The 18,461-nt window shown below is 30.2% G+C and overlaps 1 protein-coding gene across 4 annotated transcripts; it reads right to left on the bottom strand.

Annotated features, from left to right (window-relative positions):
* Positions 1-3,402: 3,402 nt before the first annotated feature.
* LOC101249493 (transcriptional activator TAF-1) lies at positions 3,403-10,129 on the bottom strand. Of its 4 annotated transcripts, none has more exons than XM_026032081.2 (14): positions 9,752-9,895; positions 8,846-9,656; positions 7,452-7,617; positions 7,199-7,243; positions 7,016-7,108; positions 6,815-6,895; positions 6,015-6,071; positions 5,721-5,881; positions 5,438-5,504; positions 5,287-5,335; positions 4,565-4,788; positions 4,337-4,414; positions 4,084-4,209; positions 3,403-3,989 (listed from the first exon to the last, which is right to left on the bottom strand). In XM_026032081.2, the coding sequence occupies exons 2-14, from the start codon at positions 8,977-8,979 to the stop codon at positions 3,756-3,758; spliced, it is 1,515 nt and encodes a 504-aa protein (XP_025887866.2). In that variant the 5' UTR covers positions 8,980-9,656; positions 9,752-9,895; the 3' UTR covers positions 3,403-3,755. The 4 variants fall into 4 exon arrangements, with proteins under 4 accessions (XP_025887866.2, XP_069147939.1, XP_004229974.2 ...); XM_069291838.1 differs by having other exon boundaries at positions 5,438-5,486; XM_004229926.4 differs by lacking the exon at positions 8,846-9,656 and having other exon boundaries at positions 5,438-5,486; positions 9,752-10,129.
* Between the last annotated feature and the right edge of the window lie 8,332 nt (positions 10,130-18,461).

Here is an 18,461-nt window from a genome sequence, read left to right as displayed (position 1 = left end):
ATAGTTTCAGTTTTAAATTCTTACGTCTCAAAACACACATATACGTTGGTTTATGACTAGGAAATAAAGTTCCAATCATTTTTTCAGATTTTCCTATTACAATATGCTAAATATACTTATATTACTAGCTACGAAAATATTTTTAAAAATGACAAATAATGAAAGTTGTGGTGGATATTATTTCTTTCCTATATTCATGTGGTTGTAATGATAAGTTTAATTCCAGAGGAAAAGAAAACGACTCATAGGGGACAATATGCATGATGGTTACTATTTAAAAATAAATAAATCGCAAAAGCAGAATTTTCACCGAAAAAGATAATATATATAAGGAAAAACGCACAAATACCTCCTTAATTTATGTCCGAAATTTCAAAGACACACTTATACTATACTAAGATCCTATTACCCCTAAACTTATCTTATAAGTAATTTTCTACCCTTTTCGGGCTGCGTGGCACTAGCTTGAAAAAAAAGTCAACCAACATTGGGCCCGCAAGATAGTGCCACGTAGGCCCAAAAAGGGTAAAAATTACTTTAAAAATAAGTTTAACTTCTTCTTCCGACGTTAAGAATTCTTCCAATAATTCCGAGCCCGATCTTTTCAAAAAAGTGCGTGCAGTACTTTTGTGTTTCCGAGCTAAAGTTCTAGCACAAGAAAGTCGAAATATATACTTTATTCGATATAAAGTCTTTTTTTGGAAGATCCACTATATTAATGAAAAAGATTTCTGAGATTTCGGGTATAAACAGATAAGTCTTTAAGTTTTGAGTGACTTATCCAAATTAATTAACGTTGGTCGAATGACCGTTTATCCACTTTAATCATACTTTTTTTTTTAATTTAGCAAGTCACTAAGCTTTGAACGATTTATCACTAGCTAGTTCTTTCTTTTTTTAAAAAAAAATAATAATCGTTGGAAGTAAATACGACTTAGCCACTTAGTTAATTTTTTTTTTTTAGTTTGTTCGTACAAAGTTCTCCCATATATTAATATTCAAATTTACATTTTCATCATAAGAGAATTCACTTTTTTGGGTTATTATATCTTTTTTGTGTGTGTTCATACAAAATATAATGAATATATATATATTCGATTAAGAGAATTCGAGTGAAGCCCTTATATCTCCGCCCCTAATTACAAAAAACCATATAAACAAATATCAACTAGTTCGGGTTAAAGTTTCAATGGCTGATATTACAGTCACATTAGATCCTTGTGATTGTTCAATAGTTTTTTGTCAATCATATATATGTGGCTTGACATGAAACATTTATACGTGGATAGATTGAAATAAATACATGAACTTGATTCATAGTATATATAGTACCCAAATATACGTCTCGTTCAATATTTGATTGGTTAATAAATTAATCACACAGAGAGAATATAATCTATCATTGTCACATATATATAATAAGGTCAAAATCATGGTAAAATTAAGAATTTGGAAAAGGTACGGAAGCCAATATTTTTAAATAATTGGTGCATGGGAGCGTTTTATAGTTTACCATGTGCTTCCTCTAACTTTGGCCCATAAATATGAATGCACACTCCATAATTATATCGTTAAGAAATAATTGTTTAGATCTGTCATGTTCACAGAGTACATACACTTGCTACGTAAATCATACATGTTCTCTAAATTATTTTAATATTGTAAGCATAAATATAATACAACACATGATTTCTTGCTAAAGAGTTATAATGATACCTTAATTTTAACAAATCAAGAAGATTTTACAAGTATTGTATTAATTAGCCTTTTTTTATGCTCATTAAGGAAATAGTAAATACAAGTTATAGTTTACTAAATTATCTCGATTTAATAGAGAGACATTTTTTTCCTTTTAGATGTTATGCATACTTCCTTAATGTTATGGATACTAGTTAAAAACGATTATAACTTTAGTATTGAATTCCTATAGTGAAAATATATTTTAAGACCAAAAAAAAAAAAATTGAACTAAAATGAAAATGAAGAAAGCCAGAGAAGGAGTATTATTATCAACACTATCATTACATATCTATGTAAAATAATATAGTCAAGATCAGATTTGCAGAACATAATAAAACAAACAAACAAAAAATCCTAATAAATGATTTTATAAAGGGATGATGCACAAGTACCCCCTCAACCTATGCCCGAAATCTCAGAGACACACTCATACTATACTAAGGTCCTATTACCAACCTGAACTTATTTTATTAATAATTTTCTACCCCTTTTCGGCCTACGTGACACTATTTTGTGGGCCCAACGCTGGTTGACTCCCCCCCCAAAGATTGTGCCACGTAGACCAAAAAGAGATAGAAAATTACTTATAAAATAAGTTGAGGGGGTAATACGATCTTAGTAAAGTATAAGTATGTCTTTGAAATTTCGAACATAGGTTGAGGGGATACTTGTGCATTTTCCCTTTTATAATAAAGTATCAAGTTAATAAGGACATAAAGTAGGGATGGCAAATGAATGGGTTGATAAAATTTGAACGGATTAAAGATGGGTCAACATAAAACAAATAATAATTTCAACACGTTCATATTTAATACGAGTAACAATATATTGGGTAACAAATATGTTGAGTAAAATAATAATTTATCCATATATTCATGAGGTTACAATTTCCATTTTCGTAATATCATAAATTTTGAATGAATAAATATTAAAAGCTTAATACATTTGACTAAGTCATATTTATCCATATTTTATGAATTAAACATGAAATATCAACCCATATTTTGTCCATATAAAAAGTTCATCGAATCCTATTAAATATGGATTCATTTTGTAGAAACTAAACATGTGTAAATAGAACAGAGGGAATAACTAATAATTATTAAACTCTTTTTTTTTTAATTTAATTTAGTAGCGGTGGTCCTTTCAGCTCTTATATCTTCCAAACACGATAATTTCCCCATACTAAATTGTTTTTTATTTTTGGGTAGCAATGCATTCTTCTCATCATATGGCATGTGCATGGTGGACTTTTGAAGATCAAGCACGTGATCATGTCTGCACCACATCACAGAAAATCGAAACAAATTAAGATGGTCTTTCTTGCAAAATGAATAGAAGAAAATAATCCTTATTCAACGAAATGAATAGAAGAAAATGATCCTTATCGAACGAAATAAATAAAAGAAAATGATCCTTAGTTGATTTTTTTGTGTAAAAATGTTCTCTCAAAAGCTGAACAAAGTCTACCCTCTTTGCAAATGCACCCCCCCCTATTCCAAATTACTATACAAAAAAGTGGTACCTGGCTGGTTAGGGGCTGGAATTATCATTATAGGGAATTTACTAAGCAAGATAGTGCGTGATTTTAAAAGATATAAAGACTCTTACAATCTTCTAATTTTTGATGGTTAGAGAAGAAATAAGGGAACAGTAGGATGCAACATCATAAACATACCACATTTATTTATCAAATATGAAGTTCACTTTCATCGTCCAAACTGAAGACATTTCGGTTCTATAGTATTTCCTCAAATCAAGTCTTTAGTATGTCGAACATTAAACTTTACATACGCTATTATAGCCACATTCATTCAACTCAGAAATGCAAAACAGAAAAAGAGCACACATCGGTTCTACTGACCTGTAAACTACAATTAGGTATGTAAAATTAGAAATCTCGTAATCCTATTCACCTGTTCCTCTCCCGTAGTTAGTAGCAATTTTGGACTTAAAATTACGCCAAAATTACACAATCAGACTAAGTTTTAACATCTCAAATTAAATTTAGGGGATCACCCAGCTGCTACTGCATCAGTTCTGGGGCTGGTATCAAGTAGTTGATGAAGCTTTGCTCCAGAGCTGTTGTTCTCATAAACTTCACCATCCTCGTTCGTTGTATCCGAGGAACCTGAGTTGTTCACTCGTGCTAGCAGGTTTACTGTGCCTACAGGTTGCAGTCTCTTATCATCAATCTTACCTAAACTTACTTCTTCTGTCTGTCCAAGCTGTTCATTTTTCAGTCTCTCCTGGTACAATCCAAACGAGGATTAACATTCCAAACACAACCTATAGGGTAATGATTCAACAATAAAAAGAATCTGAAATGGGACAAGCTTATACCATTAAAGTGGCATTGTCTAGCTTCAGTTTCTCCGAGTTCTCCATTAATTTGTTAATCTCGGATCTGAGTGTCAAGTTCTCTCCTGTTAAAGCCTGAACTCGTATTGCCAATTCTTCAGCTTCAGCCTGAAGGGAGAGAGAAATAAGGAACAGTTTCGAGATTAGAATGGTAGTTAGCCATACTTAAACATCGGCTACGTAAATGTATCAATAACCATTGCTTCTATATGCCGTATGCACACTACCCTCTTACCTGTTTTCTCAATCTTGATCGCCTTGCAGATTCCCGATTAGACTGTTTCCTTTTCTCCCGCTTCAGCTCACGCTCATTCTGAACATAGTCACATATGGTAGGAATTAGATTCAGACGGGGAAAACATTCTCAGAAAATTCAGGAAGAATCGTACAGACATGTCGAGGACCGGAGGTCGCTGTGAAAAAATAAATAAATAAAATTTCACCTGGTACTTGTGCTATATACCTGTAACCACGTGTCATTAGGCAGTGCAGGGCTGAGTGGTGAACCACCATTAGTTGGGCTAGATTTCATATGTGCACTAGCAGGATTTCTCATTTCCAAAGTTGTCATGCAAGGAGAAAGTACTGTTCCCGTCATTTTCGCTGCAACAACGATTGCCTTCTCAGCATCATCATTTACTTCCCCAGTAGGTTGAAATCTTTGTGAGTGGCTTTTATCATCACCAGCTGTTTAAAATCGAAGAACTGACAGATCAGAAAATGAAATCAAGCAAATTACTTTGTATATAAATCCAGAAAAGATAACAGTGATAAAAAGAAGTTCAATATCTATAGCGCAATGTGGAAAAACAATGTTGATGAATACATAATAAGTCCCCCAACATAACAAACACATGCTAAAACCAGAAGTAGGTGAAAAGATCAAGAACAAAATGGTCCAGAAGTTTGATCAATATCAATCCCAGAGGTTAATCACTGAATTCATCAAAGCTACAAACCTTTAATCAAGAATGCCCTATGTCATTCTGCAATGTCATGTGACTAGATAAGTACTTTCTTTGCTTGATATATATGGAGTAGTCAAAAGCCTCCATAAAATACTCAAGCATGAAAAAATTGGAAATTGTAAAGAAATTTCCGGCTGATGCAGAGTTCTTTCACTATTTCTTCTTTCTCTTCTAAACTGTCAGTTGAATAAAGAACTGAGAAAGATCAAACTCTTACAGTTATCAGGAGTTGTCTCACAGCTCCTTTTCTTAGTTCTCTCACTGACCTAGAATACAAGAAGAAGAATATCAGTATCCAATGCTTCCATTCGATGCAAATGAGTCTACTAAATTGAGGTGCATAGATTTATCATCAGAAAAGAACAAACCCCAGCTCCGTTTGTGTCACTTCCATCAGTTGAACCTTCAGTTTCCCCACTGGTCACAACACGAAAACTGAAAGTTGATTCAACTTGTTCAAGAAGAAAAATTACAAAATATTGTCCATATTGCAGACCAGAATTGGAAAATAATCAGATTCCGAGTAAGTTGAGCATTGTACTGAAATAACTGAACAAGACCTTTTCACTTTTTTTTTTGTAATAGAAAATGATCTTTGATTTCCTTTTGCATGACACAAATGATCTTTAATACAAATGATAACTAACAGACCTTTGAGAATGTCCATTGTCTGTTCCACCCTCAACATTGTCAGTGCTGCCATTTCCAAGTGACATTGCCAGCCCCTCAAATTCCTTCAGTTTAGACATCAATCCTCTATCAGAATTTCCCGAGGACTTCGCAGACGCATCTAAACTCAAAGAAGCACCATCCTACACAATGTAGAGTGATCTAGCCTTTATTAATTCATACAGTTAACAGCAATAGATCAGACAGTAACACCATTCTGGAAACAATTAAGTTCAAATACACTGAAAGGCTTTAAGAAAAAACTGGCATACATACCATGGCTTGGCTGACAACAGGAGATGTCGCCATCACATGACCTGGAGGATGAGATCCCTGAAATTATTTTCAAAAATAAAACAAACAAAATACAATCAGTAAGAGAGCCAATACATTCTCAAAAGTGTACATTATGCAGATATGCAGTCCTATGCTGAATACATGCATTGTCAAAGAAGAAGTAATCTCAAGTACAAATGTAACACTTGAAAGGAGTAGAACCAAAAAATCCCATTTTCCCCACAGACAAAGGGAACAAGAAAAGGTGGTTCAAATGTTTATACAAAAACTTCAATAAATTATGAACACGAAGTCAGATGCCCAATGTGTTAATTTTCAGCTGACTAACAGAACCAAAATGAGATCCTATTGTATCCTCATCTTAAGGAACATAGATAATACCCCAACTTCCGTACAAAATGAGTAGTGTACTTATAATGACACAGATACTGGACAAGATTATTATTCAATTTCAAGGGTAATTTCTGAATCAGTTAGTTATACCACTGTTAAAACTGTTTAGTTTGTCCTACAAGTTACTTGTCCACAGTTCATACAAGAAACCAATCCATCCAAGTAGCTAGTCAATGCCCTGAAGTCTTAACGAAATCTGATATCATATCTAACTTCTAAGTGTCAGGTTCAGCAACATTGACACATATCAGTGCTCTGACTATGGTTCCACCAGAGCCCTGATCACAAACTCCAGGTTGAAGAACTCGCCAAAAATAATAGAAATCAAGGAGCATTTGTGACATTTAATATAACATGGAAATAGAACTCTGGGAAAACAAACTCACAATTGGAACTCCAGGATGTGCATAAACCCCACCATGAGCATATATTGCTGCATAAGGGGTACCATAAGGTGGTACCATAGGCTGTGGGAGTAAAGGACCAAACTTAGTCATGAAGTACTTGAAGTTCGAGGATAAGTTACCTTGCAAAGCAATTAGTATACTTCAACAACTAAAACAGAAACATTTCTGCCGAGTAAATACCTGTGGCCCCCACATATAAGGGTGAGGGGTATGACCAGGTGCAACTGCTGAATTGAAATATGCAGGAACAGCTACTCGAGGACCATAATATGCCTGAAACATTAACTAGTTAAACCCTTGCAATAATTCATAAGACATTACAACTTTTAATATTTATATTAAACTATTTAAAAAATTATTAACCTGCATGGCTGCCCAATCTGGATAGACATGGAGATTGCTCTGGTCCTGTCAATGTGAATATAAAAGACTAGTCAGAGATGAAATTCTAAAACAGTTCACAACATATAAAAGGAATAGGATACTATACATCTTGTATATGCACAAATGTAGGCTAAACTGACTTATATGGAGCCAAAGACCGTATCAATCACGGGTCAAGAAAGTCAAATGCCTCACAGGCACTAAACCAATAATCATTATCAAATTTGCTTACCGCTGCAGGCGAGGATGGCTTCTCAAGCTTACAGGATTTCCCATCCTCACTATTTCCCATGTAATAGGAACCAAGTCGATGTCGTACTAAATTAGAGGTGCAATCAGAATTTCCTTTTATAGTCACTGATAAGAGTGTTGTCCCAACTAGCTTCAGAAAAGCAACCCTGTCATAGAGTGAGAAACAGATTTCACAACATGCACAGACCACACAGTAATCCATACTTTCTTCAAAAATATATTAAGGTATAGAGAATGTGTACCAGAATACTGGGAAAACATACGACTCTCCGAATTTTCTCTAATCCATTGCAAGTTATAACAGTAAAAAAAATATAATATACCAGTAAAAAGAACCCAACACAGCAAACATATTCACAGCATCATCATCAGAAACCAGTATAGCAACAGAAATTGGCGTGAAGTTATTCAAAGATGGACAGACTTGAGTACTCATGCCATGATACACATCTGGAGACTGGACTGAACTTATTGCCTGCTGGCATACTAGTTACTATATTTTATTGCAGATCAGTCTTCACATGTGAATCTTATCCCATGCCATGTGAGGTAACAGAGATGGCTTTCTATGACCATAACAACAACAAAAAACATACCCAATAGGGCCTGGGAGGCTAGAACCTATGCAGATTTTACCACTGCCTTTAGTGGGGTAGAGAGGTGGTTTTCGAAAGACCGTCAACCCAAAAGAAGTGTAATCAACGCAAGGTGGAAAGAGAAATATTGATAGCAGAATAACAATATAAACAAAGCAAACTAGGTAACACATAATAGTAAAAAGGAAGGATAAGATGATATACTGAAACTAACTCCCTGCCTCTCCACGAAAACGAGAAGTAGAAAGTTTAAATAAGCAGCAGTACAAGATATCCTATGAAATTAGCTGATTGTGTTATCATAGGCCTAAATTGACGAGACTATGAGAAAAATTGTGCTCCAGATTCTGGAACCTAAAATACAACTTACTATTATCTTGTGAAATTAGTCCTATTGGATATTGAACACATTATTACAGTTTCCCACTCGACCTTTTAAATTTCAACTATTTTTACCTCACAAAACACCATTCGCAAATTATGTATGTAGTGATGTTGTTGCCCATAATTAATACTTTTAACACCTTACTCATCTGTCAGCTGGTGTTCCTGAGTTCATTCGAGCTTGAAATTATATGCAGGATTAATTCATATACACGTGATAGTGTAAACTTCTTTGACTTAAAAACTAACTACATAAATTTTTTATACAACCCACTGATTGAAAAAGGAAAGGATCAACTACATCATGTTAAACCACACTACTAGATAGTGTAAAAATATTGATAACTTAAGTTCTTCTTGATGTAGCAGCTTATATAGCCATAACTGTAAATACCTCTGACATTCTTTTCTCCAATTATAAATCCATATCAGTTTACCAAGTTCAATGTTAGCCAGATCCGTCAATTCTGTTCCACTTAATCCTTCTTGATTGGCCACATAAATTGTGGCAATGGAAAGTGCAATCATTATCAAACAAAAGAAAAGATGAAATCTTTATCATGTTCATATCCAAAGGCCACTCTTCTCTTTCCCCCAACCAAAGATATAATTCTAACCTCTCAATACCCTTAGATGATTTCCTCCATGTAGCATAAGGCCTCATCCCAGAGCCAGGCAAAAACACAAGACAAAAAAGAAGTAATTTTCTTGGTAAATTAACTTGCTTTCAAACTCCAAACAGGATCTACACCCCATAATCTCAGCTCAATACCACAATACAGCAGGATATACTCATTGTGTTGCTAAGTTCACACACATCCCATAACCCGAGGAACAAGAAGAAAGGTAAGGGGCACATTAGTAATTTCACAGTCCCCACCTAGGAAACCAAGTAAAGACGCAAACATAACAAAAGATGGAATCTACAGGAAAATTTATGATTTAATGACAGATTTATCCCCGTCAGACCAACCAAATCACAACCAGTAACCATCAAATAAAAAAGTAGGTGGAATTCCAAATTACGTTTCGAAATTCAACCATTCCCCCATAACAACTCTAAATTCAATATTCTCTTAAACTCGGAACTCAATTTTTTTCACAACTACACTCTTTTTCCTTCTCCTCCCGTTTTTCCAGTTACAACTATATCTCAACTCAACTTTTTTCTTATGAACCCCAAAATTAACAACTGTCAAAAGATACTGCACAGAAAATTCAGGAGAATTTACAGAGATCAAACTCTATTCAATTTCAAAAAATTCAAAAAAAAATAGTGATAAAGAGAAATTTAACATACCTTCAAAAAACTGTAGAAGAGAGTAGCAGAAAGAGAGAGGCAAATTTTAGTAGTGAAAAGTTTCAGTGTTTGTGCATTCTCTGTGTATGTTTTCTCTCTCTAAAAGGAACTTCAAAAAAAGAACAGAGAAAGGGCGTGTGGCGTGAGCAAAAGATAGTAGAGAGAGAAACTGAAAGGGGGAAGAAAGAGGAGGAGCGCCAAGGCAACATTCCACGTCATGCAACACGTGTCCGTACTTTAAATAAACCTTATATACATATTTTATATATACGGTATACCTGGATCGTATACATACGGCCTCTGTTACATCATACGTGGCATCTCAACCCAAAATTGAAAAGGAACCATAAGTTCAAACTTACAAGTTAGAAATACAACGTATTGTTTTAGTTGATCATAGAAACTTATAAAAAAAATAAAATTACTGACTATCTGAATTTTTATTTTATAGGTCAAGTACACAGAAATTACAGTTCATTTTAAGTTAATATTATTAATACCACATAAAAATAACTTTAAATATATTTTTTGGAATTTGTACGATATTTTATTAAGCTAATAATTTATATTTCCTTCTAAGACCAAAAAAGGAACTCCTAAATGCGTTTTGAATAGTTTCAATTATTTTTTTTCGAACACTGAATAAAGGGAACCCTGTTCGAATAAGATCACTCACTCATTTAATCAATTCGTATTATTAACCAGCTTGTGATTTATAAAGTCCTGTTTAATTGTTGAAAATAATTCTCTTAACATATTCATTACTCGTATATAACTTGACTAATGTGTTTTCCCCTATATTTCTTTTCAGTACGAGGATCTTTAATATAGCTATAAAATATGTCCAAATAACAATTGGGACCTATGATAATAGTAATAATGATAGAGAATTAATTAACAAAGACAAAAAAATGTATTCTCAATTAATTCCAACTTATTTTTCCCTCTCCATTATGTCATGGTTTTTGCTAAGTTTGTATACTTCAATTTTTTACCAAATGGATGCTTAAATTATTCTGAGAATATAGAAATAGACTATCTGATATTTAGATAGAATGAACATTAACTCATAAAGATTTAGGGTTTGCACAATATAATAAACTGAATACAAATATTAAACATTTGTTGTAGTTTTTTTTTTTTTAATTGTAGTTTAAATTCATCATTACAAAAGATTATTATTTAATGATTGATTAATTTAGCTTGATTTCGTTGTTATCTTAATATTTTCTTCTCATTCTATTTTTATTTATTATTTAATAATCATATTTTATCTTTAATTTTATGTTATCTTTTCATAGTAGCCCTAGATGCACTATGTTTTTGAGGTTCTTCCTTTAAATTATGGATATATGATATTATATAACGTGGGAGAACGATACAGTTTACCTAAATTTTATGTCCATTAAAACAACACAATGATACATTATGAAATAATACGTAATAACCATCCAACCAGAGTGTTAGGAGACGTTTGGTATTCGAGAATGTGATAAATAAAATTATTACAACTCAATAGTAAAACTGCTTCGCGCTTAATAATATATCTTGCTATCTGTGATTCAAAATTAATCCGAATCTAATATTCTAAGAGAAAAAAATATTACTCCTTCCGTTTAAAATAGAACGACACCTTTCCTTTTTAGTCTGTTTAAAAAGGAAATATTTTTTTTTTCTAATAACATTTTAGTTTCAACTTTTTACGTGTAATGTTTAAGGTCACTAGATTAAAGAATAATTTTGTACATTTAAAATGACATTAATTTAGGATCATAGGATTTAAAAATTATCTATTTTATTAAGCTACGTGTTAAATTTTAAATTAAGTCTTTTTTTATAAACGAAGTGAATAGAAAAAAAAATGGCAAGAGAAAGGAAGGATAAGCTGGCGCATCGGTTATTGTGTATTATTATTAAATTATTAGATAATACGTGTCGAGTAATTAGTCGATTCACGCGTCGCTGGCGTGGATTGGCCAACTAATACCACCAGTCATGTGGCTGACGTGCTCCTTTTTATCGCCAAATTAATTTAATCCCACATTTTATAATTATGCAAAAGAAGATTTAATCAAATTGGATACCTCATTTCAAGTCCGTCAAGCTAATAATTTTAATTTTTTTTACGACAAGAGAAACCGCAGCTGCTATTTTTTAGGATGCGGATAAAATTCTGCTCCTATGCAATAACACGCAAATCACATAGAAGAGATAACCCGCATCAGGCATGTCTGGCGAGACGAGCTCGACCAAGAAGGCAAATCTCTTGCTTTCGCCGGTAAAGAATTTTGAACTTGAGACTTCCAACATGAAAGTCCCAAACTCATATTTTCTCCATTTTTATTTAATTTATTCGATTTTAATCTTATACATCTATTAAATAAATAATTATTATTATAATTAATTAAAATTTTATTTTTATTAATAAATATTAATTTATTCATCATAGAGATTTTATATTTTAAATAAATAAAATATAATATCTTTCTTGATTTATCTAAATAACAAGTAAATGGTAACGAATACTAGATATTTTCGATTATGTTCACTTTTTAACTATTCCAATTTTTAAAAGCGATTCATAAATGTAAAGTCAAAGTTGGCCTTTCTCCCGTCGTTTTTTCCAACTCTCTTATTATTATCAAAATTGAAAGAAGACGACACAAAAGGAGAAAAAAAAAGAGAAGGAAATGATCCTTTGTGCCTATTAACAAGTTATAAATTAAATGGAAGAATACTTTTATAGTTATAAATTTGTGTTTGATGTATTTGAGTTAATATCTTTTTAAAAAGTATTCTATTTTTATGAAATAATAATAAAATTTATATAAATCGTGTCCTATTAAATTTGTGTTTTTATCTATTTTATAATTTTTTTTATTTCAATATTTTTTGATATATTTAAAGTCGTACAACTAAAATACGTTTTAAAATATTTGATGTATTTTTAATTTAAAATTATATTTTTATAATATTTATTTTTTAAAACTTTGTGTCAAATCAATAGGAAATTTACTACAATTTAATTTGCAATCTCATGAATTTGATGTTCTAATGATTTTGTTATCCGTTCTAAGTCATATCCATACAAACATGAATATGAAAAAGAAAATATATGGCAAATTTAATAAGTTCGTTGGGTTAATTAGTGAAGAATTGTTAGAGGCTTAATAATGGAATATATTATAGAAATGTACGTCTGAATTTCCTATGCGACGGCCATAAAATGACAAACTACTTTATATAACAACTTTTTGCTCCTTTAGAGTAATAGTGTTGTAAAGATACTCCAACTCATAAAACCATAAATGAAATTGTATTTGAACCTTCTGTCAAATTATCAGTCGTGATAACAATAAAAAGGTCAAATATATAAATAAATTTATTAATTTTTTTTAAATGTTATATTATTTTTCTATTTAATCATCGAATTACTTATACAATTTTTTTTAAAAATATTGCTTTGACGTGAAATTGGATTTTGTGAGTGTATTAATAGAGAATATATATATTGTTTCAAAACTCATTAGTTTAATTAATAATGAAAAAGTTTGAAAATAATTTTTAAATTAACGTAATTGTTTAATTTTTAAGACTATTTTTATAATGTTGTTCAAATGTCACACTTAATTAGCTAGTATAGAAATTAGTTATTAATTAATATTGATAAATTTGACAATAATTAATAAGCGTAAAAATGAAAAGTTATGCCTAATTTATATCGTAATCTTATTTTCTTTAAAGATTTGAAACACCTTAATAATTCAATTAATTTGAAATAGAGAAAGTAACTAAAAGTATCACTAAAAATAGAACAAACGAAACACTATTAAATAGGAAAACTCTATTTTTTTCCTCTATAAATGTGAAACATCTAATAATGTTTAGATATATATTTTCATGTTTTAATTTATGTAATTTATTTTTATTTTTTAAAAAAATATTACATATCTTAAAAAAATTTTTTCTTTTTAAATATTACGTTGAGTTAAATAATATCATATAAAATAAGACCAAAAAAATAATATATTATTTTTGGCCCACCAGCGCACTTAATAAGAAAAAATCGTGACCGTTGATTATGGGATTCTGAAATCTAAACATCATGTAGATTTCCTAGTCATCTCAAAAAGGTGACCCACGCGTTAGGCTAGGGCTACTTTCAAAATTCAATCAAAATGTGGGCTCCATTTTGATTTCCCTAACTCCCCACCTTTCTTTTTGGAAAACCTATTATTCTTCTTTGCCAAAATCAAAGTGAACTTTTAATTTAATATAAAGTTTAAATTAATTTTTTTTAATTTTAAGGTCTTAATAAAAAAGCTAAAAGTAAAATTTTGCTAAAAAAAAAAGGAAAAGGTCATTTTCTTAATCAAATTGAAATTGAAAGAAGATTATTTATTTTTCAAACGGATAGAACAAATTATTCATATATTTTTAAATAGTCACACTTGTTAAATTTTTTTTTTGGTTGAAATAGTGAGTTTATTATTTTATTCCTGTTTATTATGAACTAATTGAATTAAAAAAATCAGGTTTTCAAGAAATCATATTTTTTTCAAAAGTAACTAATTAAGCGTTTAATAAGTTAAATTATTTTGACATTTCTTGATTTGGTCAAAATAGCCGGGTAATTAGAAATAACTAAAAAATAAAAATGAATAATTCGGCACACGAAGAGTATATCTCAGTGATGAAATATGTACATAAATGATATAATAATTCATATCAGAATAATTAGCTTTGAGATAATTTATTTTCACTTAAACAACCTTTTAAGTGTTCTGATGAGGTGGTAAAGATTTTTTTATTTTTAATTAAAATTTGAAAAAGTCATCTTTAATGATTTACTATTTTATGTGTGATTTTTTTTTTTTTTGGATGATACTTAACCTATTACACCATTGTTGATTTAACAGCACAATTCATAAGTCAAGGAGCTCCGGAAACTCATGCCCCACCAATTTTGAGCTTGTTTTTTTGCATATAAATATTATTCGTTTCAAAATAATATGCTGTAATATTTTTTTTATTTTTTTTGTGCTGTTTGAAAATAAATAGATTTCAAAGTATCTATGATGTCTTTAAATTTTATAGTTATTTAATCAAAAGAAATTTATATGCAACTTGCAAGAAACTGCTAAAGATCTTCATCTTTTTCAAGATATTGATTAAAAATAAGTTATACTTATAAATATACATCTTAGTTTAGGAATGAGAAATTTTCTTAAAGATATATCCAAGCTAAAAACATACATATTTTAAAACAAACAAAATATTTATCCCATCCCAATTACATTTTCTTTTTTTAAAAAAATTAAAATAAGATCACATATAATATATCAAGACTCGTAATTTATAGTATTTTTTATATATATATATATATGTTGATGATCGATGAGATCAGACGGCAGAGAAAAATGGTAAGGTGGACTGCGAAGCATGGTAAGACGTACATGGAAAGTGGGCCCAATAATTTATTATGGTCCACCGTAATGACGTGTACCACCCACAACCTGTAGTGACATAAGTGGAGCCCACCTCTTTTGCCCTTTCGCAGAGGCCAACTCACCATCACCACCTTCTAGATACAACTTGTTGCTTGGCCCACGTGTCACCTCTATGATTCCACGTGTCTATCTAAACGTGTTTCTACATTATTGGCTAATCCGTACTCTCTTTTTGGGAGATGTGAAATTATCCCTTCGTTTAGAAAAAAATGACTAATTTGACTTGGAATGAACTAAGAAAAAAAGAATTTTTTTTAATTTTGTGGTTCTAAATTAAAGTTATGTCAAATGTATCAAAATGTCCTTTAATGATTTTAAATATTCTCCGATATATTTATAGTTCAGTATAATATTATGTATTTTAATTATGTCATTTTTAAATATCAAATATCATCTTACATATTAAAAAATTAAAATATATAAAATATATCATATTAAAATAATATATAATACTAAAAGTACGATAATAATATTTTTGACATGATATGATATTTAATATATTTCATACGATACCCACCTCTATGCCAGCCAAACAAGCCAATAGTAAATATTAATGATCTGATATGACATATGGCTTTGGTTAGATATGACGTTACAGTTGATATCTTCTTCTTTTTCGGCCGCTAATGTGAGGATTGAGGAACTTAAATTAAAAGACGGAAATTTTGGAAGTGTTAATTTCTTAATTAAATAATTAAAAAAATGATCTCACGATTTTAATTTCACAAAAGTTTTCGCCCAAAAATAATTTAGCAATACAGGAGGAGAAAAAAATACATTTCAGCTAATCTGTTCAAGACCTATAAATATATCGGAGAAACTATCTTAGAACTTGTTAGACATAAAATTTATGTCATATATAATTGAAATGTTATCTATATTTTCAAATAATTATATATATTTTTATTAATTAAGAATTAATTTATTATATTAAAAGAATATCTAAATAGATATATATATTATATATATATGGCAGAGCTACGTAGTAGTTCATCGCTTTGGACGATTCCATAATCTTTTGGTAGACCCTATATTTATATTAAAAACTTAAAAAAATTATATATATGAACTTGTAAACCCCTAAACAAATTAATTTAGAAACCCAAACACCTAATTTTGATTTCGCCTATAAATTTATTTTAATTATTTAGTAGAGTCTAGATACATTAAAATAAGGAAAGAAGCTAGTGAGATGAGACTACAAAGACAAACTAGATAATCATGTATTTAAGATATCAGATATCCCAAAAATAGCGTGTAAAATCTATTTTATAGTACCATATACATGCAAATATGCTTCGATACAATATATATATTTATATATAAACAAATGATGGTGAGTCATATCTATTTTTCTTTTACTTGAATTTTTTTTTAAAGAAAAAGAAAACAAAAGAATTGACTAAGAGGAATCTGACGTGTGACACCTTTGGCGCTAACCGACAGTGTGACGTGTCACACGCACATGGTTTTACCTATGGGTCCATACAATTGAGATCCGATCTCTCCATATTTATATTTTAGTCATTACTTACAAAATTGAAACTACATTTTCCACATATTTACAATTTACATTAACAACCATATTTTTTCAACTAATATTGGGTTTTTGTCCTTCTAAAAGTATTATTAAGTGGCCTCAATTTTCAAATATTACAACTATGAATCTAATTTTGAATAAGTGGCTAACTTTTACATACAAGTCCACATAAGTGGCTTCTTATGCAAACAATCCCTCCTCAACCTCAACTTGGACATAAAGCTACATGTTTTGCCCTTTCAATTTTTTTGTCTTTTAAACGAGTTTCGTTAATTATGGGAATATTATGAAACAATATAAATATGAATTTATATTCCATGAAAGAATATCTATTATGAAGTGAGTAAATTTAAAATCAACAGAAATAGAGATAACAGTGTAAATGATCGTAACTCAGGTGGGGTATCTGGTCGATGGATAATACTAGTAGACCCTTTATGTTAATTTATGGGAAAATTATATGGAATGACAAACATTCCTAAGTAATTATATAATAGGGGTATAGTTTAATTTATTTACTTTCTATAATTATAGTTTATTTTTTTTGCTATAATTAATGGGGTCCACCACATATTATATAACCAATAATATAAAAACTTTTTTTTTAATTTTGTATATAATTTTACACAAAACAATATTATCTCTCCTATTCATATTCCACCTTTTCTCCTACAATTAATACTTCTATCTGATTTGAATTTAAATTGTCCAAATTTCAATTACTCCCTCCCGAAGTTGAATTCAATTTTCGTAGGTACTCCTAAATTTTAGTCGTTTTCCTTTTTTTTTTCCTTATTCAACAATTGTATATGTATTGTGTTTCTTATGTTTTTTCATATTTTTTTGATGAAATAATCGATTGTTTGTTCTTATTAGATCTCAAATTAGTTACAGAATGAATTAATCATCTTCATCTATGAGGATTATCAGAGGTATTCTATTGCATGTTAATTTTGTTGACAATTTACAATCGTTTTCAATAGGTTTAACTCAAGATTTTGGGGTTGATGTAGGGTCTATGGTAAAATCAAAACAAGTTCAACATGAACAAACAATGGAAGAATTGAGATCAAAGAAAAAATATGACCCTACGGCAGTTCAAAAAGTTATTAACAATGCTAAAGCTAGAGGCATTAAAATTGTACAAAGAGGAAAAAAGAGGAAAGCAGTAAACATTGATTCAGAGGAAAATGCATATGAAGTTGAAGGATTTGAAGAACATCATAATTATGAGGTAGTGGCTTAAAACACAAATTTAGATACAATTTTTTTGTTACTTAGATGTCAATATACAAAAAAATATTGTTTAAGTAAATTTTGTATTCACGTAATTGTATATAGTATATTGCATGTTTAGTACACACTTGTTTTAGTTATATATTTGTATATGTGTCTGTGGATTTGATTACTTTATACATACTTTAAGTTATGTATAATGAATTATATACTGAGTCTTAATAGTGGTAGTAGCAGATTGTATATTAAAGGCTCATTATTAGTTTTGTTTTTCTTATATATATACAAAAAGTGATTGGACTTAGTTATACAGATGTGAAAATTTCATATATGATTGTAATTTGTATATTTTATTAGTTATATACAAATTATTGAAGTTAGTATATATTAAGTTTATATACATATACAAAAATTGATCTGTCCA

This window comes from Solanum lycopersicum, chromosome 1, assembly GCF_036512215.1.
Source record: "Solanum lycopersicum chromosome 1, SLM_r2.1".
Lineage (NCBI taxonomy): Eukaryota > Viridiplantae > Streptophyta > Magnoliopsida > Solanales > Solanaceae > Solanum > Solanum lycopersicum.
This window is presented reverse-complemented; position numbering and strand designations above follow the sequence as displayed.